At 41.7% G+C, this 18,862-nt stretch overlaps 4 protein-coding genes and 1 non-coding gene across 12 annotated transcripts in view; 2 read left to right on the top strand and 3 right to left on the bottom strand.

The window, feature by feature from the left end:
• Positions 1-924: 924 nt before the first annotated feature.
• Positions 925-2,004, bottom strand: LOC108032375 (uncharacterized). The gene is made up of 3 exons (XM_017106196.3): positions 1,657-2,004; positions 1,291-1,598; positions 925-1,229 (listed from the first exon to the last, which is right to left on the bottom strand). The coding sequence occupies exons 1-3, from the start codon at positions 1,829-1,831 to the stop codon at positions 1,140-1,142; spliced, it is 573 nt and encodes a 190-aa protein (XP_016961685.2). The 5' UTR covers positions 1,832-2,004; the 3' UTR covers positions 925-1,139.
• A 6-nt stretch (positions 2,005-2,010) lies between these two features.
• On the top strand, positions 2,011-5,702 carry LOC108032370 (zinc finger E-box-binding homeobox 1). Its single transcript, XM_017106190.3, has 7 exons — positions 2,011-2,122; positions 2,263-2,384; positions 2,747-2,968; positions 3,022-3,505; positions 3,561-4,370; positions 4,612-5,066; positions 5,163-5,702. The coding sequence occupies exons 1-7, from the start codon at positions 2,014-2,016 to the stop codon at positions 5,478-5,480; spliced, it is 2,520 nt and encodes an 839-aa protein (XP_016961679.1). The 5' UTR covers positions 2,011-2,013; the 3' UTR covers positions 5,481-5,702.
• On the top strand, positions 4,409-4,542 carry LOC122818899 (small Cajal body-specific RNA PsiU2-35.45). Its single transcript, XR_006368383.1, has one exon. It is a non-coding gene; the product is annotated as a small Cajal body-specific RNA PsiU2-35.45 (non-coding RNA).
• On the bottom strand, positions 5,522-6,553 carry LOC108032337 (uncharacterized). The gene is made up of 2 exons (XM_050885208.1): positions 6,455-6,553; positions 5,522-6,398 (listed from the first exon to the last, which is right to left on the bottom strand). The coding sequence occupies exons 1-2, from the start codon at positions 6,488-6,490 to the stop codon at positions 5,844-5,846; spliced, it is 591 nt and encodes a 196-aa protein (XP_050741165.1). The 5' UTR covers positions 6,491-6,553; the 3' UTR covers positions 5,522-5,843.
• Positions 6,554-6,695: 142 nt separating this feature from the next.
• The window catches only part of LOC108032368 (tyrosine-protein phosphatase Lar), a 124,091-nt gene continuing 111,924 nt past the window's right edge, over positions 6,696-18,862 (bottom strand). For all 8 annotated transcript variants that reach the window (XM_017106182.3, XM_017106184.3, XM_017106188.3 and 5 more), the window contains 5 exons: positions 12,966-13,105; positions 9,333-12,674; positions 9,073-9,183; positions 8,701-9,006; positions 6,696-8,633 (listed from right to left, as the gene is read on the bottom strand). In XM_017106182.3, coding sequence (XP_016961671.1) covers positions 8,565-8,633; positions 8,701-9,006; positions 9,073-9,183; positions 9,333-12,674; positions 12,966-13,105 — 3,968 coding nt within the window. In that variant the 3' untranslated portion in view covers positions 6,696-8,564. The remainder of the gene's footprint in view (positions 8,634-8,700; positions 9,007-9,072; positions 9,184-9,332; positions 12,675-12,965; positions 13,106-18,862) is intronic.

Here is an 18,862-nt window from a genome sequence, read left to right as displayed (position 1 = left end):
GGTCTTTAAGGGATAACAAATTTGATTTTAAAAACTTCAATATCTTTTATATTTTTTTCCACAATACTTATATTTTTTGAAATTTATGTTTTTAGAAATTTACGTTTGAGTATCGGAGGAGGATCCTTGGCTTGGATTTTCCAAGATCCGAAGGCAGCTTTTTAAAATCCAATGTAGAGGAATGCCCAGAAACCCCACATCGCCGGTTGAAACAAAATTCCTATACAAAAACGAAGAGTTCCTAACTCAATTAGACATCTCTAAGCCTATTAAAGCCCCATTCTATAGGCAACAAATTTTAAAATAAGCCTCTGCATATCTATTTCTCAATCACAAAGTATTTCAGAAATAATAAAAAACAATACAGGCGCACGACAGAATTCCATTGATGAAATGATATCACTCAAACTTATGATAACGATACCTTTTTGTCCACGGATGGTGGCAGCATGAGATGAAGAAGAACAAGGAACTCCAACAGATGTGGGTGGAAAACGGTCAAATAGACTTGCAACCCCAGAGTTACTACAATCGGGTGTGTAATAAGCATTTTGAACCTAAATGCTTCAAGAAAAGGGTCGTCTGCCGGATTGGAGTGTGCCCACGCTGCACTTACCGAACGAGACTGTCCATCAGAATCTTACCAAGGAGCAGGCGTCGAAACTAAATGATTGGGAGGACGCTGATTATTCATTATTGGGCAGCTAGAAAAAAACTCTCGTCCCGCTTTCCTAAAGCAGTAAAAAATCATTGATACCTATCGAGAAAAAAATAAAACATTTTACCTGAAAAACTCCACAATGCAAGCAGTTTGCTTGTTATAAAGATTAATGTTTAATGATTATTACACATGATTTTTTGGAATATAAAAAAACTATATTAGTAAAGCAATATCTGAATGTACTACGGGAAGGGCGTCATCAATTAACTTAAAAACCAAGTTTACAACTTTATTTCAAAATCTTATAGATGGTGTAGATAAAAAATAAAAGTATGCCTGTAAGCGTTAGTTTAAAAACTTTAAATATGAACTAAGCATCGAGTTTTTAAAGAAGCACTTTGAATTAAACTAAAAATTAGATTTTACTGTCGGAACTACCTATATCTAAACTTAACTAGCAGGGTGGGGAAACCAGGTGCTAGTGCTTTCCCGCCTCACTTGTGGAGGATGCATCCTCGCTATGCGGATAACTGGCGTCCAGAAAGAGATTGCGATCCGATTTGTTGGACTGATGTGGACCAGGTAATTGGATTAGAGGGGACTGGGATGGTTGTAGCAGCCTCACTTACCTCTCTGTACTTTTGCAGGTAAATGGACAGCGGCTCCACGTAGTTGTCGAATCCCAGATTGCTGAAGGCCACCAGCAGGTCGTCCCCGTTCACTGTTTTCCTGTTCTCGGCCACGCTGCGCTCGATGGCCTCGCTGCTGATGAAGGAGATGAACTCGGAGACGCACTCCTGGATGCACTCGCGTGCGTCCTTGGCAATCTTGCCGTTCTGCGGCACCGGCACCTTCATGATCTTGATGATGTTGCAGATGGGCAGGAAGCGGTCCTGCTCCCGCAGCATAATCCCTCCGTCCTGTTTGTCCGATTCGTCTGAGGTGGTGATGAAAAAATTAAGAGTACTGATAGGTACAGATGGTTTCCCGCTTACCACCGGACGCCTCGTCCTCCTCCTTGACCATCATGTCGTTCAGATACTGCTGCGAGTCCTCGCTGTTGCTCATGTCCCCAGATTTTCCTTGATTTCCGTAAATTATTTGCTTTTGTTTACTTTGAGCAGAAAATATTGTTGTTGCCACAGTCTTTGTTTTTGCAAGTACGGTCATACTGCGCACGCATTGTTGGTGGTGGCTTATCGATATGCATTGCCTCGCTGGGGGTGGCAACGCCGCGCCTATCGATAGACACCTCCGATCGACGCGGTTGTACAGCGGTATTTATTGCGATGCTCTTCTCTTCTTCTTCGTATTCATATTTGCTGATCTGATATCCTAAAAGCGGAGCAAAAATGCACGTGGACCTGGCCCTGGTCAAGCAGGAAGTGGACACCGAGGACGCCAGGGTCAAGTTAGAGCCGCAGGACGATTTGCCGGACGCGGCCAGCGAAGTCTTGAGCGGTAAGCCTGCGGTGCTCTCCGTCGCTCACATGCGTGTGTTTGTGGGGTTTTACCTGCGCGTGTGTGGGTGTCGCTGTTCTATTACGCACTTTACCGTTAACTTTTAATTCTCGGAAATATCTCTAATATCCAATCTTCAGCGCGCGATACGTTGAAATTCTTGGAAAAGGGCTCTCAGATGATGACTTCACCGATCCGGAACCGTTTGGGATCGGAGGACGAGCGTTCTCTTATCGCTAGCCTTGAACGCGATCAGCAGCAGGTAAATATAACCTAAAAATTTTACAGTTCCATTGTGGGCAATGGAAATTCCCGTTTCGGGATTGAATTATAGATTAAAGGTCACTTTTTAAGAACTTTTTTGGTTTTCGATATATGATCTTATATTTTATAATATGAGCAAAAATCATAGGCAAACGACTACATACCATTAGAAAGTTAGACTTTCCTACTACTAAAATTATGATATATTTTTAAAAAATCATTAGTCTACTTTTTATACTCCAAAATATTTTAACGAATATTATTGGTAAATAAAATACATTTTAAAACGAAACATTTTTTTTAAATTAAAACATAATTTTTATTTAAATATTTTATATTTTTATCACTTTGTACTTGCAGTTACTTGCGGTTTCAGCGGAGGACAAAGCAACCCCAAAAGAATGCAACATCTGTCACTACCTGTTTGAAAGTCACCTAGATTTCTCAGGGCACCGAGTCAACCATGAAATGAACCGCCATTTCTGTCGCCTGGGATGTGGCATCTGGTTGGATACTCTAGAACAGATCCTAGAGCACGAATATCGCCAGCACTCACCGATAGGAGATGTTTTTTGTTGCAGGGTAAACTCAATTAATCTATAATTTTATAACTATATTTAAAATTTATCTTTTAGGTGTGCGATTTCTTGGCTAGAGATGCGGACAGCCTGGCCAGCCATATGAAAAAACATGTATATGTATATCGTTATGTCTGTGCAATTTGTCGTCGGCATTTTGAGTCTAACCAGAGCCTTAGTCTGCATAGGAAGTATGGACAGTTCTCCTGCGGACGGGTTCAATACTTGCAGGGTCTATCCTCGAAGCCAGAACTTGTGGCAGTTAATACGCCAGTCTCTGCCGAGTCGTTGTGCGATGTGCAGATAAAAGAGGAGCCGCTCAACGCTGAGGAAGGAGAACAAATGCAGTTTGAAGACGTTCCTTCGATCAGCTTTAAATTGGAACCACTGGATGATGATATGTCGGATGTCGGCATTAAGGAGGAACCTGTGGAGCACGGCGACAATAAAGGAACTATCTGGCCAACCATACCTACTCCACTAAGAAACAAACTGCGCTTGCCTGCTATAAACTCTGCCAAAGTGCAGGTGGATTTAAAAAGTAAGCGTTTTCAAATTTTAGGGTTTCTTAAAGCCTTAACATTTCTCATTTGCAGCTGTCAACGTGAATGGATTGCCCAACTCAAATGTGGCGTCCCTACTCAAGACTAGCCCCCAGGCAGTGAATGCCAGCAACTTAAAGGTAACCACACATCCTAACCACACTACCACAGTGCCACAGAAAAAGCCTCCGATTGCAGCCAACATACTAAAAGTATTGCCCAGCAACTGTATGGTAATTAAATTGCCGCCCAATACAAAAATCTTTAAGATGCCGGTTCAAACTCCTGCTGCCTCAAAGGAATCCCAAACAGCTGGTCTAAGTGACATGGAAAAGTTGAAGAGTGTCATTAAGATTCCGCAGGCTATAAGTATAAGCAAAGTCAATTCGGCGGAGAACCCTGCAACCATTTCCACACCTCCAACTATTCAAACTGTGTTGCCGGCTCAAACCCACAGCCGATCATCGTGCTTCCTCGTCGACGCGTTTAACAAGTCGGAAAGCCGGCCCGAATCTATGAAGATAATTACGGAATTTCGTAACCAAATACGCTCCATAGAGAAGACACTCCCACTGCCGGGAACAGTGCTGCAATCTACAAAGATTAATAATGATATTCCATGTCTACCTCCATTGGTTGGTCCGGATGCGCCCAAGCCCGTTGAACTGACTCTTAACCCACTATGTTTCATAGTGGCGAAGGAACTGCAGATCCAGTATCCACTCTACCGTTTCATGTGGACCTGTCCGTATTGCCAGCGATTCTTCGAGAAGCATTGTGCATTTCGTATGCACCTGACTAGCAAGCATTTTTTGACGCAAGAACAATTGAACAGCCTCAAAGTGATATTAATGCCATACAAAAGTGAGTTCATACATATTATTTGTTTCTCAATTAGTATCTAACGTGCATCGATACCGCTGTAGAGGTTTAAGACTTTAACTCTATGCCCACTAAGTGCACGAATATAAAAATGTTCTCCGATGAGCCTGGCCGTTAGAGCTTCGAACCAGGAACAGATACGGAACATACAAGCTATTCCAAACCTGATTTATATTACTATGATCATAAGTAGTCCCTAAACATTTTGTTATCTCCTTTTCAGTTCTCTCGCAGGATTCAACAAGCTGTGATCCTAAGGAGCCGCATGTGCCATTGGCAACGAATTTGGAATCAAAGCCGCATGTGCCAAAAGATTCTCCAAACCCTGACGAGACTGTTGCTTTGCCATTTCTGCCAAACGATGCAGCCGTTGTTGCTCCTTTAAAGGATCAAACACCGGCACTATCAAATCTTTCTTCTAACAAAGATTCAGCAACTTCAACGAAAAGTACAGATAAATCTGCTGGCCCAAAGAAGTTGAAGAAGAATCAAGGTCAGTTCCAATGCACGGAGTGCTCCAAAGTATTTACTACATTTGGGGCACTACGCATCCACAAGACAATCCACACCGGAGAGCTGCCGCACAAGTGCAACTATTGTGACAAACGGTTTCGCACCCCTGGTCAGGTGCGCGTGCACCACCGTCGTCACACCGGAGAAAAACCCTTTAAATGCAAGGTAAGGAATATACTGCAGCAATAGTCATAAAGATTAAAAGGACTACAAATTAATTGAAAATTGTATTCTAAAAGTATTTCAATTGTATCGTTGTAGGTCTGCTCATTGGATTTCACCCACCGGGAAACTCTGATTTCCCATCTTTCGCGGCATATTGGAATGAAGCGTTATAAATGCTATGGATGCGATAAATACTTTGTAGTGGTCAGCGGCTTACGAGCCCATCGCCGCCTCCGGCCGGACACTTGCGGCAAGGTGAAGTTTACAGCTCGAGCTCATGGCCCCCGGGTGCGGGTTATCAGGGGAGAAGTGATATTTGAACATCACCCAGAGCACAATGGCTACCTACGCAGTGAGGACCCGCTGAACATTTTGTCCCAACGTGGTCAGGCCGTATCAAGCCCACCCGAATAATTAAGGGTATAAATTAATCGTTATGTTTGTATTTTCTTTAACACTTTATTTTACCATTTTGATATGTTTCGTGTTTTTGAAAAATGCGGTAAGATTTAGATAAGTACGATCTGGATCCATAGGAGACAGTTAAGAAAGATATTGCCATGAATAACCATTTTATAAATTTTGATTAGGACCCAACAAATGCCATGTATATATAAATATATTTGTTTATGAAAACACTTCAAAGAATCTCTTATCAGGCAATTGAAAAATTTTAAATTTGCTAGCCTTGAACATGAATGCTGATAAAAAGTTCATGATTCAGTTATGATGATTACATTTGCATTAAAAACGGTTAAATGAAATAATTACAAACGTTCAGTACCTATTTTTGAATTTCAGTACTTCTTCTATGAGAGTTTCATGTTGCTTAATATCATTAGAAGTTATGTATTTGTTGATCACATTCAAAAGCTCACTTTCCTGGGCTATGGTTGCCGGGGTCAACTTCGTCTTCATTTGGTAGGCACCTTCCGTAAAACTAGAATGCACTTTTTCATCCTCCTTGACGAATTCACTGGCAACGGCCATTAATCCGACAAGGCTCATTCCAATTTGTTGTGATTCGGGAGCCGATACACTAAAGCTCTCCTTGAGTCCTTCGAACACCCCTTGAATATCGTTGATGTAGGCAAATTTCTCAGCAGTTGTGCCTCGCTGACGAAGGTTCTTGCCGCGGTTAGCAAAGTTCTGAAGGACTGATGTTCCTGCTCCACGATGTTCAACCGGCACGTTATCCACTATGCTCTGCACAAAATTAACTGTGATGACCAGCGAATTGTGTACTTGAATGCCATGAATAGTCTCAACATAGCGAAGAAAATGAGAAAGGATCTCCCTTTGAGATTTTTGAGGTGCAGCACAGGACAGGCTCTGTCGAATATGCTTAAGATTAAAAAAAAAGAAGAGGTATACTTATTAATGCTTACCAAAACCGAGAGCAAAAATATAACTCCGCACCGCATCTTTTCAATGATTTAATACGAATCAAGAATTTTGGAACAGACCTCGATCGCTTGATTTGTGAAATTGTCTTAGGCAGAAGAAGAGAGCAATCGTAAATTGGAATGATGAAATCTCCTTATCAGCACCACAAAGAGAGAAGAGTCCATAGAAGCCGATCTACTTGAAAGTTAATGCAAGCGATGCCAGTACACTTAAAACAAAAAGTATTTTACTTTCTTTTATTTCATCTTTTATTATTTCTTGTCATTCAGTTTTGCATTTTTTTGAAAATGATATATTATTTGTTTGGTATCTTTAAACATAATATGATATTCTTAATCATAAATTAATGCGAAATACATACGCTCATCTGTTGCTTGATTAGTATAATCATTATATTGTTTGCTTGTCTGTGTATCATGTTACATTTAAAATTGTTATATCTTTCTATTTGGTAAAACATACAAAACAATTTATATTTTAACAAAATTTGACAAGCCGGCAAATTTGTTTAATATACAATATATTCGTACCTTTTCAATTGATTTATATGTTAAGTTTATTACGATTGCAACACTCTGCGTGGGTACCTTTATCTAGACATCTATTGTTGCTAGTGCTATAGTTTAATTTAGTATCTCTCGTTTTATTCCAAACATGCCCAGCCGGCCAACATTGCCGCAAAATTCACTACCTCCTAACACTTCCGATCCAATTGGCAGGGGCAACGCGCTAGGTTGTTATAACAAATACTTTTATTTCGTATAAATATTTAGTTTACATATGACTATTGTTGTTTAACATGTGTTTCAGCTAATAATTTAGTGTTTGCTTTTAAGCATTTGCTTGCTAACTTTTTGTATATATATATATTATGTATCAATACGAGGCCGAATTCAAACGTTCTGCAAAACAGCTTATCAGTTATATACATTATTATGTAGCTTAACACCTAATGCCAATGTCTTGATTTATTTTTGTTTTGCGTCTGCCGCTCTATTTTATGGTAAAAATTATATGCTACAGTACATATCTACAGTTATCATTCTAATCTGTTCGCTTGGTTAATATCTATGCCTTCATACACCTTAGGTACAATAATTGTTTAGCTTTTCGATCTAGATTACACATACATACGTGGCTGGCTTGGGCATCAACTGTGGTATATACAGGAATGTACTGGGGAACTGAATAGAAGTCGTGGGAATGAGGTTAAAGTTTCAGTTAGCTGCTATGCTGGAAGTTGCGTCTGTGTCTCTTATCGGTTTAGAAAACTATAATCGTCTGTTAGCTACCAAGACATCGATCAGTCCTTCAAACTCGTCAATTATTTTAGGGGAGATCAAAGCATAAGTCGCGTTTGAAAACTAATGTTAGAATCTAGCTGCCTTATAGAATACGCGCTATGCAAGACTTTTGACTAATTGCACGGATTGTTTATACTGGTTTCCAACAACCTAGGCATAAAAAATGATTAACATAGCGTTATTTGATTGATTGTGTTACTCATACGTTTTTATATAATAATGACAATGGGAATTGCTGCCCACTTTGCCAGAAGATTACGATTTAATTCAACTGGCTTCTACTTTCGACCCTATCCATCCGTTCGAGATTTGATTTAGGCGGTAAGACTAATAGCTACCAAGTCCTTAGTTCAAATATGTATCGGTTTCCAGTGGTCCGCCCCATTCATGGCCATCCTGGCGGCAGTTCCACGACAACAACAAGTTGATTGACTCCTTCCTTCATTAGCGAGCAATGACGCACATATGGAAGTGCATGTGGGCTGATATTTAAATTTCTGATAATTAAACGTGTAACAGTCTTTTGTAGTTTACATTATCAATAAAATCAAAGATACTGAAAGATCGAGACCCCAAAGTAATCGTAATTGCAACATAACCTTCGAGCAGGGGGTGCGCTTATCAACTAAACACGTCCACGTATATAAGTATATGTGTATTAAGTAAGTGTGGGCAGTAGCTGGCTATAATACTTTAGAGTTATGATATCCGAGTATATCGTAAATGCGTATTATGCGTAGAGTTCGAGATGAGTATGCAACGAACGCAGGGTCGATGAGATTTCAGCTCAGTTTGCATAGTTGTCGAATGAGCCCAAGTACTCCAATGCAGCACGGTAGCAGAAGTGATACTGATCCTAAAATGTTAAAAACAAACGATGTAAATTCTATATGAACATATCAAGAAGCCTGTGGGAAACCCACCTCGGTTTGCACCATAGCCGGTCGCTGAGAGCGCAGGATGCGCACTGTTTGGAAGACATCCAGCACTCCCTCGTACTGCATCCGCTCCAGAACGATGCTCAGGGTGATGAAGACACCCGAACGTCCCACGCCCGCTGAACAGTGCACGGTGATGGGTCCATCCTGGCCAAACTGCTCCTTGGTCTTGTGCACCTGGCCAATGAAGTCGATAAAGCCCTCGCCCGACTTGGGCACTCCCTGCTCCGGCCAATCGATGAACTGGAACTGGCGGACGGTGCGCGAGGAGCCATCTCGAGCATCAGTTACCTAGAGACGTGAAAGATTCCATTAGATATATATTTTAAATAAATAAAATATGTTCACTGTGCTCACCTTGAACTCACGCAGCTTGTACTGCGGCATGTTGTACTCAGCAATGGGATCCACGACATAATACTGATAGCGCACGGATCGTTCATGAGGCCAGTACTGGAAGCACTTCTCCTGTGAAAATATTTACATTGATTGATATAAAGCTAATGCAAAAGATTTATAAGATGAGAATTGGATAACCATTGGGAAATGGGCTCTAAGACAGCTATAGGATTTTAACAAAGCTGAAGGGATAATTTAAAAGAATGGAACTAGCTTACCCTGCCCATTTCCTTGAGCTTGGTCAGCATGACCACAATGGTGGAGTTGTGCTCCCAAAGCATGCGCCAGAAATCCTCGGCTGCATCCTGCACAGGACCCTGGGCGGCGATGTAGGCCGATCGGTAGCGATAGCCGTCGATGAAGCTGGCGTTGACGTAGTCGCTGCCCTCGATTCCATGGATGGGCGTCAGGTAGACACGACTCGATTCGTATGGCAGAATGTGGACCAGGCGGTTCTTGTGCTTGTTGCACGGCAGATTGGCCGTTACGAACTTGGACGAGTCCATCTTGACATTGGACAGCTTCTTGAACTCCACCTCCATGCCGGAGATGCTCTCGCCGGGCTCCGTGATCAGTAGCTTCTGCAGGTGAGTGTGTAGATTGCGGGCCGGCACCTCCGTCGTGCCACAGATGATGGCCTCAATGATGGCGTCGTGGATGAAGATGTACTGATCCTCCGTCTGAACCATGTAGTTGCGTTGCGCACGCAGGCACGTGACATGCCCATAGATGTCGATTATCTTCTCGTGCTTCATTCGCTCCAGCATCGAATCGATGACGATGTAGCAACCGGTTCGTCCCACTCCCGCCGAGCAGTGAACAACCACGGGTCCGGATTCTGGTGGCGTAAGAGCGCGGCATCGTCGCAGGAACTGCAGGAACGGAGCCGGGTGATCGGGCACCCCATGATCCGGCCAGGCGGTGAACTGCAGCTGCTTGATCTCGCGCCGATCGTTAAAGCCCTGCCGGCACAACTGGAACGTCCGGATGCTGTAGGTGGCCAGCTCCTGTGTCTCCGTGATGGTCACAAAGATCTGGCCATAGGTCTCCGTTCCGCGCGTGGGCCAGTACTGGTCGCACTTGATGCGTGTTCGCTCCTCCAGTCGCGTCATCATCACAATGGTGGCCGTCTTCAGTTCCCAGCACATGCGCCAGAAGTCCACAAAGGTCTCCTGCAGCGGTCCCTGGGTGGCCACATAGGCATTGTGCTTTCGATAGCCGTCACAGTAGTTGGCATTAATGTAATCCGATCCGGCCACGCCCTCTACTGGAGGCAGTTGGACACGGGAATGATCGTAGGCAGTGACATTGGCATAGCGATTCTTCGATTTGTTGTGCTCCATATTGGAGTTGTCCCAGGTGAACTGCTGGCCAGGCTCAATGCTTTCGTACTCCTGCGAGAACTTCTGATTGTCGTTGGCTTTGAGGCGTTCAATATGGTTGGCGAACTCCGAAATGGGTATGGGCGGATGGGAGATCATGCCGGGTGTCTGGAAGTTCAGACGCCTCATGTCCACGGGATCGCTAGGGGTGGGCCCGGCTCCCAGATCGGCGGCCATCAGGGGTCGCGTAACGGCCGCCTGATCCGGAGTCTTGCACGGCTGACGGCGGCGTTTCACCACACAGAGGACAATCAAGGCGGTGGACACAATGAAGGTGGACACCATCAGTGGGAGCACCACCCACAGGATCTCTGGTTCGTCCTTGTTGCGGTTCACCGAAACCTCCGGTTCCGCTGGCCAATTTGGATCGGGGCGATGGGGCCGCTCACCTGGCGGAGCTTCCCGCATGTCCAGGGACAGGAACTCGGAGAAGGGACTGGAGGTGTAGAGGTGCTTCTGCGGCGTGTCCACCACCGCCCGCACAAAGATGCGGTAACGCTTCTCCCGCTCCAGCTTTCGATTGGTGAAGTTATGGTAGTCATCGCCCGATCCCAGGTGGAAGGTGAAGGGAATGGAACGCTGTGGAAACTTGGCCGCAATGTAGGGGGCATTAGGACGCTCTGGTTTATTCCTACCAGGCAGCAGATCATCGGTGAGGAACTGGTCCGGTATCTTGTGTAGATTGGACTTGTCCTCCGGCACCACCACCAAGTAATAGTGCGAGATGGGTCCGTATTCCTCCGAGGCCTGAGGCAGTATCACCAGAATCTCCTCGCCATTGACCACACCATAGAAATCCGGCTTGACCATCGGCTGGGGAGCTGCCATTTGTGTTGTCACCGTGATCTTGGTGGGCGGACGGTACGAATAATCCGAGGGCATGGCACTCACGTTCACATTGTACGTGGTAAAGGGACTCAGCTCGTTTATCGTGTGGGTCTTCACGTAGTGCTTCAGGACGATATCTCGCTTGGTCACGATCTGGGTCTGCGAGAATCCCTGGGAGTCCACAAACACCTTCATGGCATCGAAGCTGATCTTGTAGTTAACCGGAGTTAGGCGGATGGGTGGCGACCAACTTAGGGTCATCGAATGGGTGCTGACATCGTGGGCACGAAGATTCAGGGGCACATCCTCGGGCTTTATCCGTACCGTAACCTTCTCGCTGAGACGTCCCAATCCGTTCTTAAACCTCGCCGCAATTGCTACGGCATACTGGGCAAACTTCTCGAGATTAACCAGATCCGCGGATTCCGTGAGTCCAACCGTCTTCGTTTGCCAATCGTCCAGATCCTCGACGGCGGTCATGGTGTAGAAGATTTTGTAGCCCAACAACTTGCCTCGACTCGTCACTGGCTCCCACCAAATCTCTGCCGTTTGCTCGGACGTGGCCTCCGCCTGCAGAGACATCGGTGCTCGACCCATGTCGCGTTCCGTCTCCACGATCAGCTTCTCACTAAAGGGACCGGCTCCCTGTTTCGTATAGGCCCTTACCCGGAAGACGTACTCGGTGTTCTCCTCCAGATTCGTGAATACTGCCTTGCGGAGAGTCATATTCCTCTCGGATCCCAGGCCATGGTCGATTTTCTTGTGGAACTGCACATCGTAGCGAGTGATTATGCCATTTCGATGCTCCCTGGTCGGTGGATCCCAGGTGACGCACAGCACATCGGGAGTTTGAAAGCGTATGGTGATGTTCGAGGGCGGTCCGCCGGGTGTGCCTTCGGGTGTCTGGAATATTTTCACCGTCTCCTGACCGATACCGATGTGGTTACTGCCCGCCACCCGAAACTCGTACTCCACTCCACGCTCCAAATTGTCGAAGCGTTTCTTGGTCATCTGAGGTCCCGACAGCATCTCCTCCTTCAGCGCCTGATCCTTGACGCCCCAGCGAAGTCGATAGCCACGCAACTCGCCATACGTCTGCGCCGGACGCTCCCACTCCAGTTCGATGGACACAATCGGTTCCCGTTCCATGATCTTCAGACTCACCGTCGGCCGGACTGGCACCCCGCCGGGGGTTTTCACCACAATCGCTGCACTGCGGTCGCCATCGCCTTTGCGGGTCAATGCGGCCACCTGGATGGAGTACTTGGTGTCCGGCTGCAGGCCAGTCACATTGAACTCCAGCGTGTCCACCACATCGAATTTGAAGGGTTCATTGAGGAAGCCCTTGCCCTGTTTGGTTAAAATCAAATGGACATGAGAGGTATCTTTTAAAACTAGATCTCTAAAAACTTTTCGTTAAACCACTATTAGACTATGGTAAAAAATAATTATATAAGATAAGATAACATTTTGCACCAATCAAGTGTCACTGGAAATAGCAGGGTAAAATATTTACTTCACATATCCAACGTCTTGTTATTTTAATAAAAATATGAATTTTTAAAGAATAAGAAAATCTTAAATTTTAAAATATCTGGAATATGTATCTAATGTTTTTTGTTATCCCGGCGGAAATCTCACCTCATCCCTCAGCTCCTGGGCATGTATGTGATAGCCACGAATGATACCATTGCGGTCCTTTTCGAGCGGTGGCTTCCAGCTGACATGGATCGAGGTGGAGTTCAGGGGCGTCGCCTTAACATCTTGCGGATCTCCGGGCACTAAACGCGACGCCGAAGAAAATTGCGATTAGATGAGGGTAGTCACAAGGGCGAAAACAACTGGAGACATATAAAGATAGCCTAACTTATGGACTAAGGTGAATAACATTAACTTACTTAACACTGTAGTACAGGTTTCTTATATATTTAGTATACAGACAGAAAACTATGGCTTTTAATATAGTTAGTGCTTAGACCTTACGAGTATTACATATACAGGAATATATGTTGTCAGTACAGAACCAGAACAAACCTAGTTCCAAGTCAATGCCATCACCACATCACAGACAAAAAGAGAATAAAGTTCAAATAAAAGTCGGAACTGGAGGAACCAAACAACCAAAGTGCTGCTTAGGTGCTATATAATTGGTAAGTGGAGGTGGTTGCTCAATAGGTGCTTAAAGTATAGTATAAAGTGCAGTTTATACCTAGATGTAGTATTATTCGATATAGTATAGACCATTACTTAGGAGTATGGTGGCAAAAAAGTACACAAAAATGTGGGCCATCGCAAACACTTGGTTTTCGACGTCCATCTCGTTTCACTTAGCAAAAACAAACATGTAAGCATTCAAAAAGTATTTACTTGGTTGTGTGCAAAAAACGTATATTGGTAAATCATAAAAAATGTCATATATATTTTCTATACACGTATGCTGCTTATTCAGAGCATCAAAAATCCTTGCCGACCTCTTAAATGGTTTGGTAAGATTTTCAAAAAATGTCGAAATAGAGAAACATATCAAAAAACAAAAGAGATGTGATTCTTTTAGTTATCGGTCGTTTCTTTTTGGACCAAGTCAAAAATATGTTTTTGGGAAAAAAGAGTATAGGTATAGAAATAGAGATGTATAGTAATAGATAGTAATTTGCTATGGGGCATTCTTAAACATAGTACATAGTCAACCATTAAATATACTCACTCTTTTTCTCTAAATAGTTTTAAAATGTTTTATTTGTATTATATATATAAACCACCATCCATTAAAGGTTGCGTTCAAAAATCAAATTTCGCAATAATTTCGTATTCACATCAAAAAAGTTTCAAAAAGATTTTTGTTTTTTTTTTTGGTTTTTGGTTTTTTTTTCCATTTTGATTTGCATTCAAAAAAAGGTGCACGAAACAGAGCAATTGGTGCAAGGTGCGAGTGGCCAAGCAAAGTTATTTGGTTTTGTTTTAATAGTATGTGAAAAAAGATATAAAATATAGGTATTTAGTTTACAGTATACAGTTCCAAAAGGGGTTACTAGTGCACAAGAATAGTAAAAATCCAGAAAAGGAAAGGTGAACAACTTAAGATGGAAAACATGATACAAAATCTACATATTTGTTGGCACACCGCTTTGATACTGTACAGTGTTTTAATAATTTTTCAATTAACTTTATTTTTTTTGTCAAAAATTATGTGGTAGTTTGTAGATTTAAGACACCCAATTATAATAATTTGTGGATTAACCTAAATTTTACAAGTAACTTACCTTAATTTATTCAAGGGTAATTTAATAAATATTTATAAGACTTAAATTTACCCTAAAATACTGATTAAATAATACTTCTTAATGTATAGCAATGGATCTGTAATTTAATATTCGACTATTTTAAAATTCGCTAAGAAATTTTCTTCATTTTGAAAAGCTTTAAGCTGAGATATAACATTTTCAGAGATAATTTCGCACGTATACCATTCATTATTTAGACAGTGATTTGCTGCCTTGCGGTTCCTTGCCCTCAATCACTGCATTTGGGTTCATTAAAAATGTTAAATAAATGCATAATACAAATTATTCAAATGCAACTGGCAGCGCAAAAATGTTAAATTATGCTTCATTAGTGTCCTGCAGCTTGGCAGCTCATCTGCTTAACTTTTTCAGCCGAAAGCAGCAGATGGAAGGGGTCAAATGCTGCATTTTTGTCTCATTTTTTGTCATTTCACATTCATTCACACCAGGTGAGAGATACACCTGCGCACACACCAACACCAACACCCACACACACACACACACACACACACATCAGTGCACTAAAAATATAAAATAATTAAAATGCTACCGTAGAAGTGTTCTCTATTTTGTATTTCTTTTCCCGTGCTCCTTTTGCAGTGCTGAATGGAACAAACGAAGCAAGGAGCGCGTGCTAAGCTTCCAATGCTCGAGGTGCTCATTTTTTAAGTTTTTTTTATTTTTATTTTATTTCATCTACGGTGTGTTTTATTTTTTGGCATATATGTGGGGGCAGGACGTGTGTGCGACTGTCTGGGTGCACAAAGGGGAACCTGCTTGCTTTACGAATCGCTCCCAGACCCCGAGGAGCGGTACGACCGGCACGGGCGGAGGTATGAAAAGCAAGTGCCCAGCTTTAGACAGGTGGAATGCATTTGCATTTGCATTTGTGCTGTGGCATCTAACAAGCGCATCACATCATAACGAAACCCGCTCCCGACATGCGGAGCACAAAAATTAGTAGAAAAGGACAACGTGTTATGGTCGAGTGTTCCGACTATTGAATACCCGGTACCGAACCCCTCGAACGATTGATATGAAATTTTGGATATGTTTGCTAAAAAGAAAAATATAGCTTTTCCCAAAGGTCTGACCAATCTATCATCAATACTTTGGGTGATAAAGTGTTTTTAAGTTTACTATATTTAGTTATTATACAAAACTTTGACTGATAGAAACATGTATATTTTATAAAGTCAGAACACCATATACCATTTTATATGCTTGGGTACCGGGCATAAAAATAAGTGTAAAAAAGAAAACTGGTAGAACTGGCATACAGTGGCTTATACATAGAGTACTGCCATTTGCTGACCCTTTAATGCTGGCCCAGATGCTTCTACTGCAGCTTGTGAGCCGCTGGCTACAAGTGCGACAGCAGGATGTGGAGGGGAGGTTAGTTTGGTCGGAGATATGTGGCCGTTTGCCTCTGGTTATGCCAAATTGAGTACAATTAAAACGAATTTCAAGTCAGTCACAGATAGCTCAATGGCATTGCGGTGCTTGGGTGCTGTTCTTGCTGCTACTCGGGTTTGCACAGAGAGAAAATCAGCCCTACTTTAAGAGTTGGTCTTCACAAATGTTCTTTAGAAATATTTCATTACGTAGCCGACTAGTTGAACAGATTGTTAAAAATATTATATCTATTAGATCATAAAATTTATTTAAAAATTAGTTTTCTTCTATCTGTTAGAACTAATAAATACTAATCATTATTTATAGAATATTGCTTATGGGTGCTTAGAAATCGCTTATATTTTTATTTTTCTGACCCATAGTCACACGAGATCTGTTAATATTTCGAACCCATGATTATTTCTCTCTGAGCAGCCCTGCAAGTGATTGTAAACTTTCTGCAGAAAACATTCACTCATTTACGTGTCCTTCTAGCTGGCATTGTGTGTGTGCCCCTGGGACTGAGCCTGTGCATAAGGTGCGGTGCTATCGGTGCTGCAGACTTAATACTAAGCTTATTATAACATCTAGAGTGGGCTAAAAGATGCCAGGAGCGTGTCACAGCGAACGAGAGAGAGAGAGTGGGATAGCGAGTGAGACGTACACTAAGGTGCTTAACAATAAGTACATTTAATTTACAGTGCTTAGCCAAAATAAAACGAAGTGAATGGGCCACCACACTCAGATGGTGTTGAGCTCTTGAGAACACACAAATTGAGTAGGTACTTTATAAGGAAAACTGTTTTCTGTTGAACAAGCAAGTTAACAGCTAACAAGCAAATGAAGGTGGCTTAAAGTGGTGTTTGGATTTTTTATTGAGTGGAATTTATGGGTGAAAAGAAAAGATACAGCAAATCTATAAAAGTATTGGGTTCCGTGGATACACCTAGTGGGGTTTGGTCTTGAACATAAGCTGAGTGGTAAAATAGTATTCGAGGATTGAATTCCATTTTCGATCGGACCAAAAAACATTTGAGGGACGTTGGGACAAACGGTGAAAAGTGCAAATATGCAAATGTGTTAACTGTGCAAACATGCAGGTGATTGCAAATAAAACTTAATAAAATGGGTCAACAACACAAAATATACAAAATTATGTGCGTAAATAAAAAGTTCGGTTAATTTTGTGCAGAAATCAATTTAAGGATTTGTCATTTGCTGTGCTGCTGCGTTCGGTATTTGCATAGCAATAAACAAAAAACAAAATCCATTTAAAAACGTGCGACATTGCGGGGCTTTGGGGTTGTGTGGAGCTTCACTGGTGACAAAAGTGCAAAAACCGTGTGCCAAAAACCAAACAGATAGGGGTAGAGCTGCATACTGGGCAAGGGCTCAAAAATTATAGTACACCGAGCTTTTGTAAACGTTATTAAATATGTATGCATTTATGTAAATATCACACATGTAGATGTATTGGCAAGGTGTGTTTGCAGGTGAGCGTCAACTGAGAAAAAAATTAATAAATAAATAGAGCGAAACATTTTGCGCTATTTGCTTTGGGTAAACATTGAATACAAAAAAAAATATATATGTGCGGGAAATTTGTTGGGTTCAGGAACGGGGCCATTATGGCTATAGCCCCTGCTGAGGTTCCACCTCGGGTTGTGTTTACATTTATAATTGCATACATTTAATTATGCAAATAATTAAATAAAATATTTAATGCAAACAATCTAAAATCAAATTTGTGTTTAGGTTTGGGGAATTAGGCTCGTGTTCGGTGGTGTTTTGGTATATGCTTACAAAAACTATATGAAAATGCCAAAAATACAAAAAGATTACATAGAGTTCATGGTGATTTTTGGTGCTATACAAATTACCACAAACAATTGATGCATTATATTCAAAAATATTTATTTATAAAACTTGATTCTTTATATTCATATTTAGAGATATATCTTGGTGTTGTGCATTTCTCGAGACGATTGCGAGTCAAGAAGTAAAAGGAACAAAAATATTTTTGCTTGCATATAGTACACAATACATAGGAGTTGTTCTAAAAAGAGATATTTTCTTTTTTTTTCATAGGAGATTTTGTGCAAAAAAGTAGTCAAAAATTGCGCCAAAAAATATGCAATTTCATAGTGCCAATGAGTAAAATTTTGTAGATGTTTTTAAAATTTCATTTGAATATACAAACGAATTTTCACAAATCATAGGGTAAAGAAAGGTGGAAATTAGGATTAAACCAGAACTAAATAAAAGTTTATGGTATTTATGGTGGTAAGAGACAGCATAAATTTCTCTTAGCTTTTTAAGCGGATCCCTAGCGATCCTAAAAAACTTGTAAGTTTTTATATTACAAATATTTTAAAAAGGTACAAAATCAGACTAGATGAAGAAAGCCTGGAGGGCTCAAAATATGGAATTTAAATGTTTTAAAAATGTAATTGCTCTGATTAGCCAGGCTACGGACGGACTTTTCAAATCATAATACTTGACAATACTACAAAGAAAAACTTTAGCTGTTTTCAAAAGGCTTATTTACAGCTAGTGGGTTATAAAGATAAATATTTGTAAACTAAAAAATATATATAGATATCTTGATAATATCAGATAACGCTCCAAAGTGCTTAGCCGCTCCTGTGGTGAATGCTCCCGATATCAAAATTCAAAAATTGTACAAAATATGTTCGATTAGTCAGGTTGGTATTTTTCTTTTTCATGGGGATTGATAATGGATAACGAGATAAAGGATAACCAAAGCTCAAGATGAGTGTAAAACTAAGAGTAATAACTAATAATAAGTAAGTAATAAGGGGAAACGAAAGAGTTCGATAGGACTTACGCATAGGTAAGATC

This window comes from Drosophila biarmipes, chromosome 2L (assembly GCF_025231255.1).
Source record: "Drosophila biarmipes strain raj3 chromosome 2L, RU_DBia_V1.1, whole genome shotgun sequence".
Classification (NCBI taxonomy): Eukaryota; Metazoa; Arthropoda; class Insecta; order Diptera; family Drosophilidae; genus Drosophila; species Drosophila biarmipes.
Note: the sequence above shows the minus strand (reverse complement) of the source record. Positions and strands in the feature narration are given on the sequence as shown.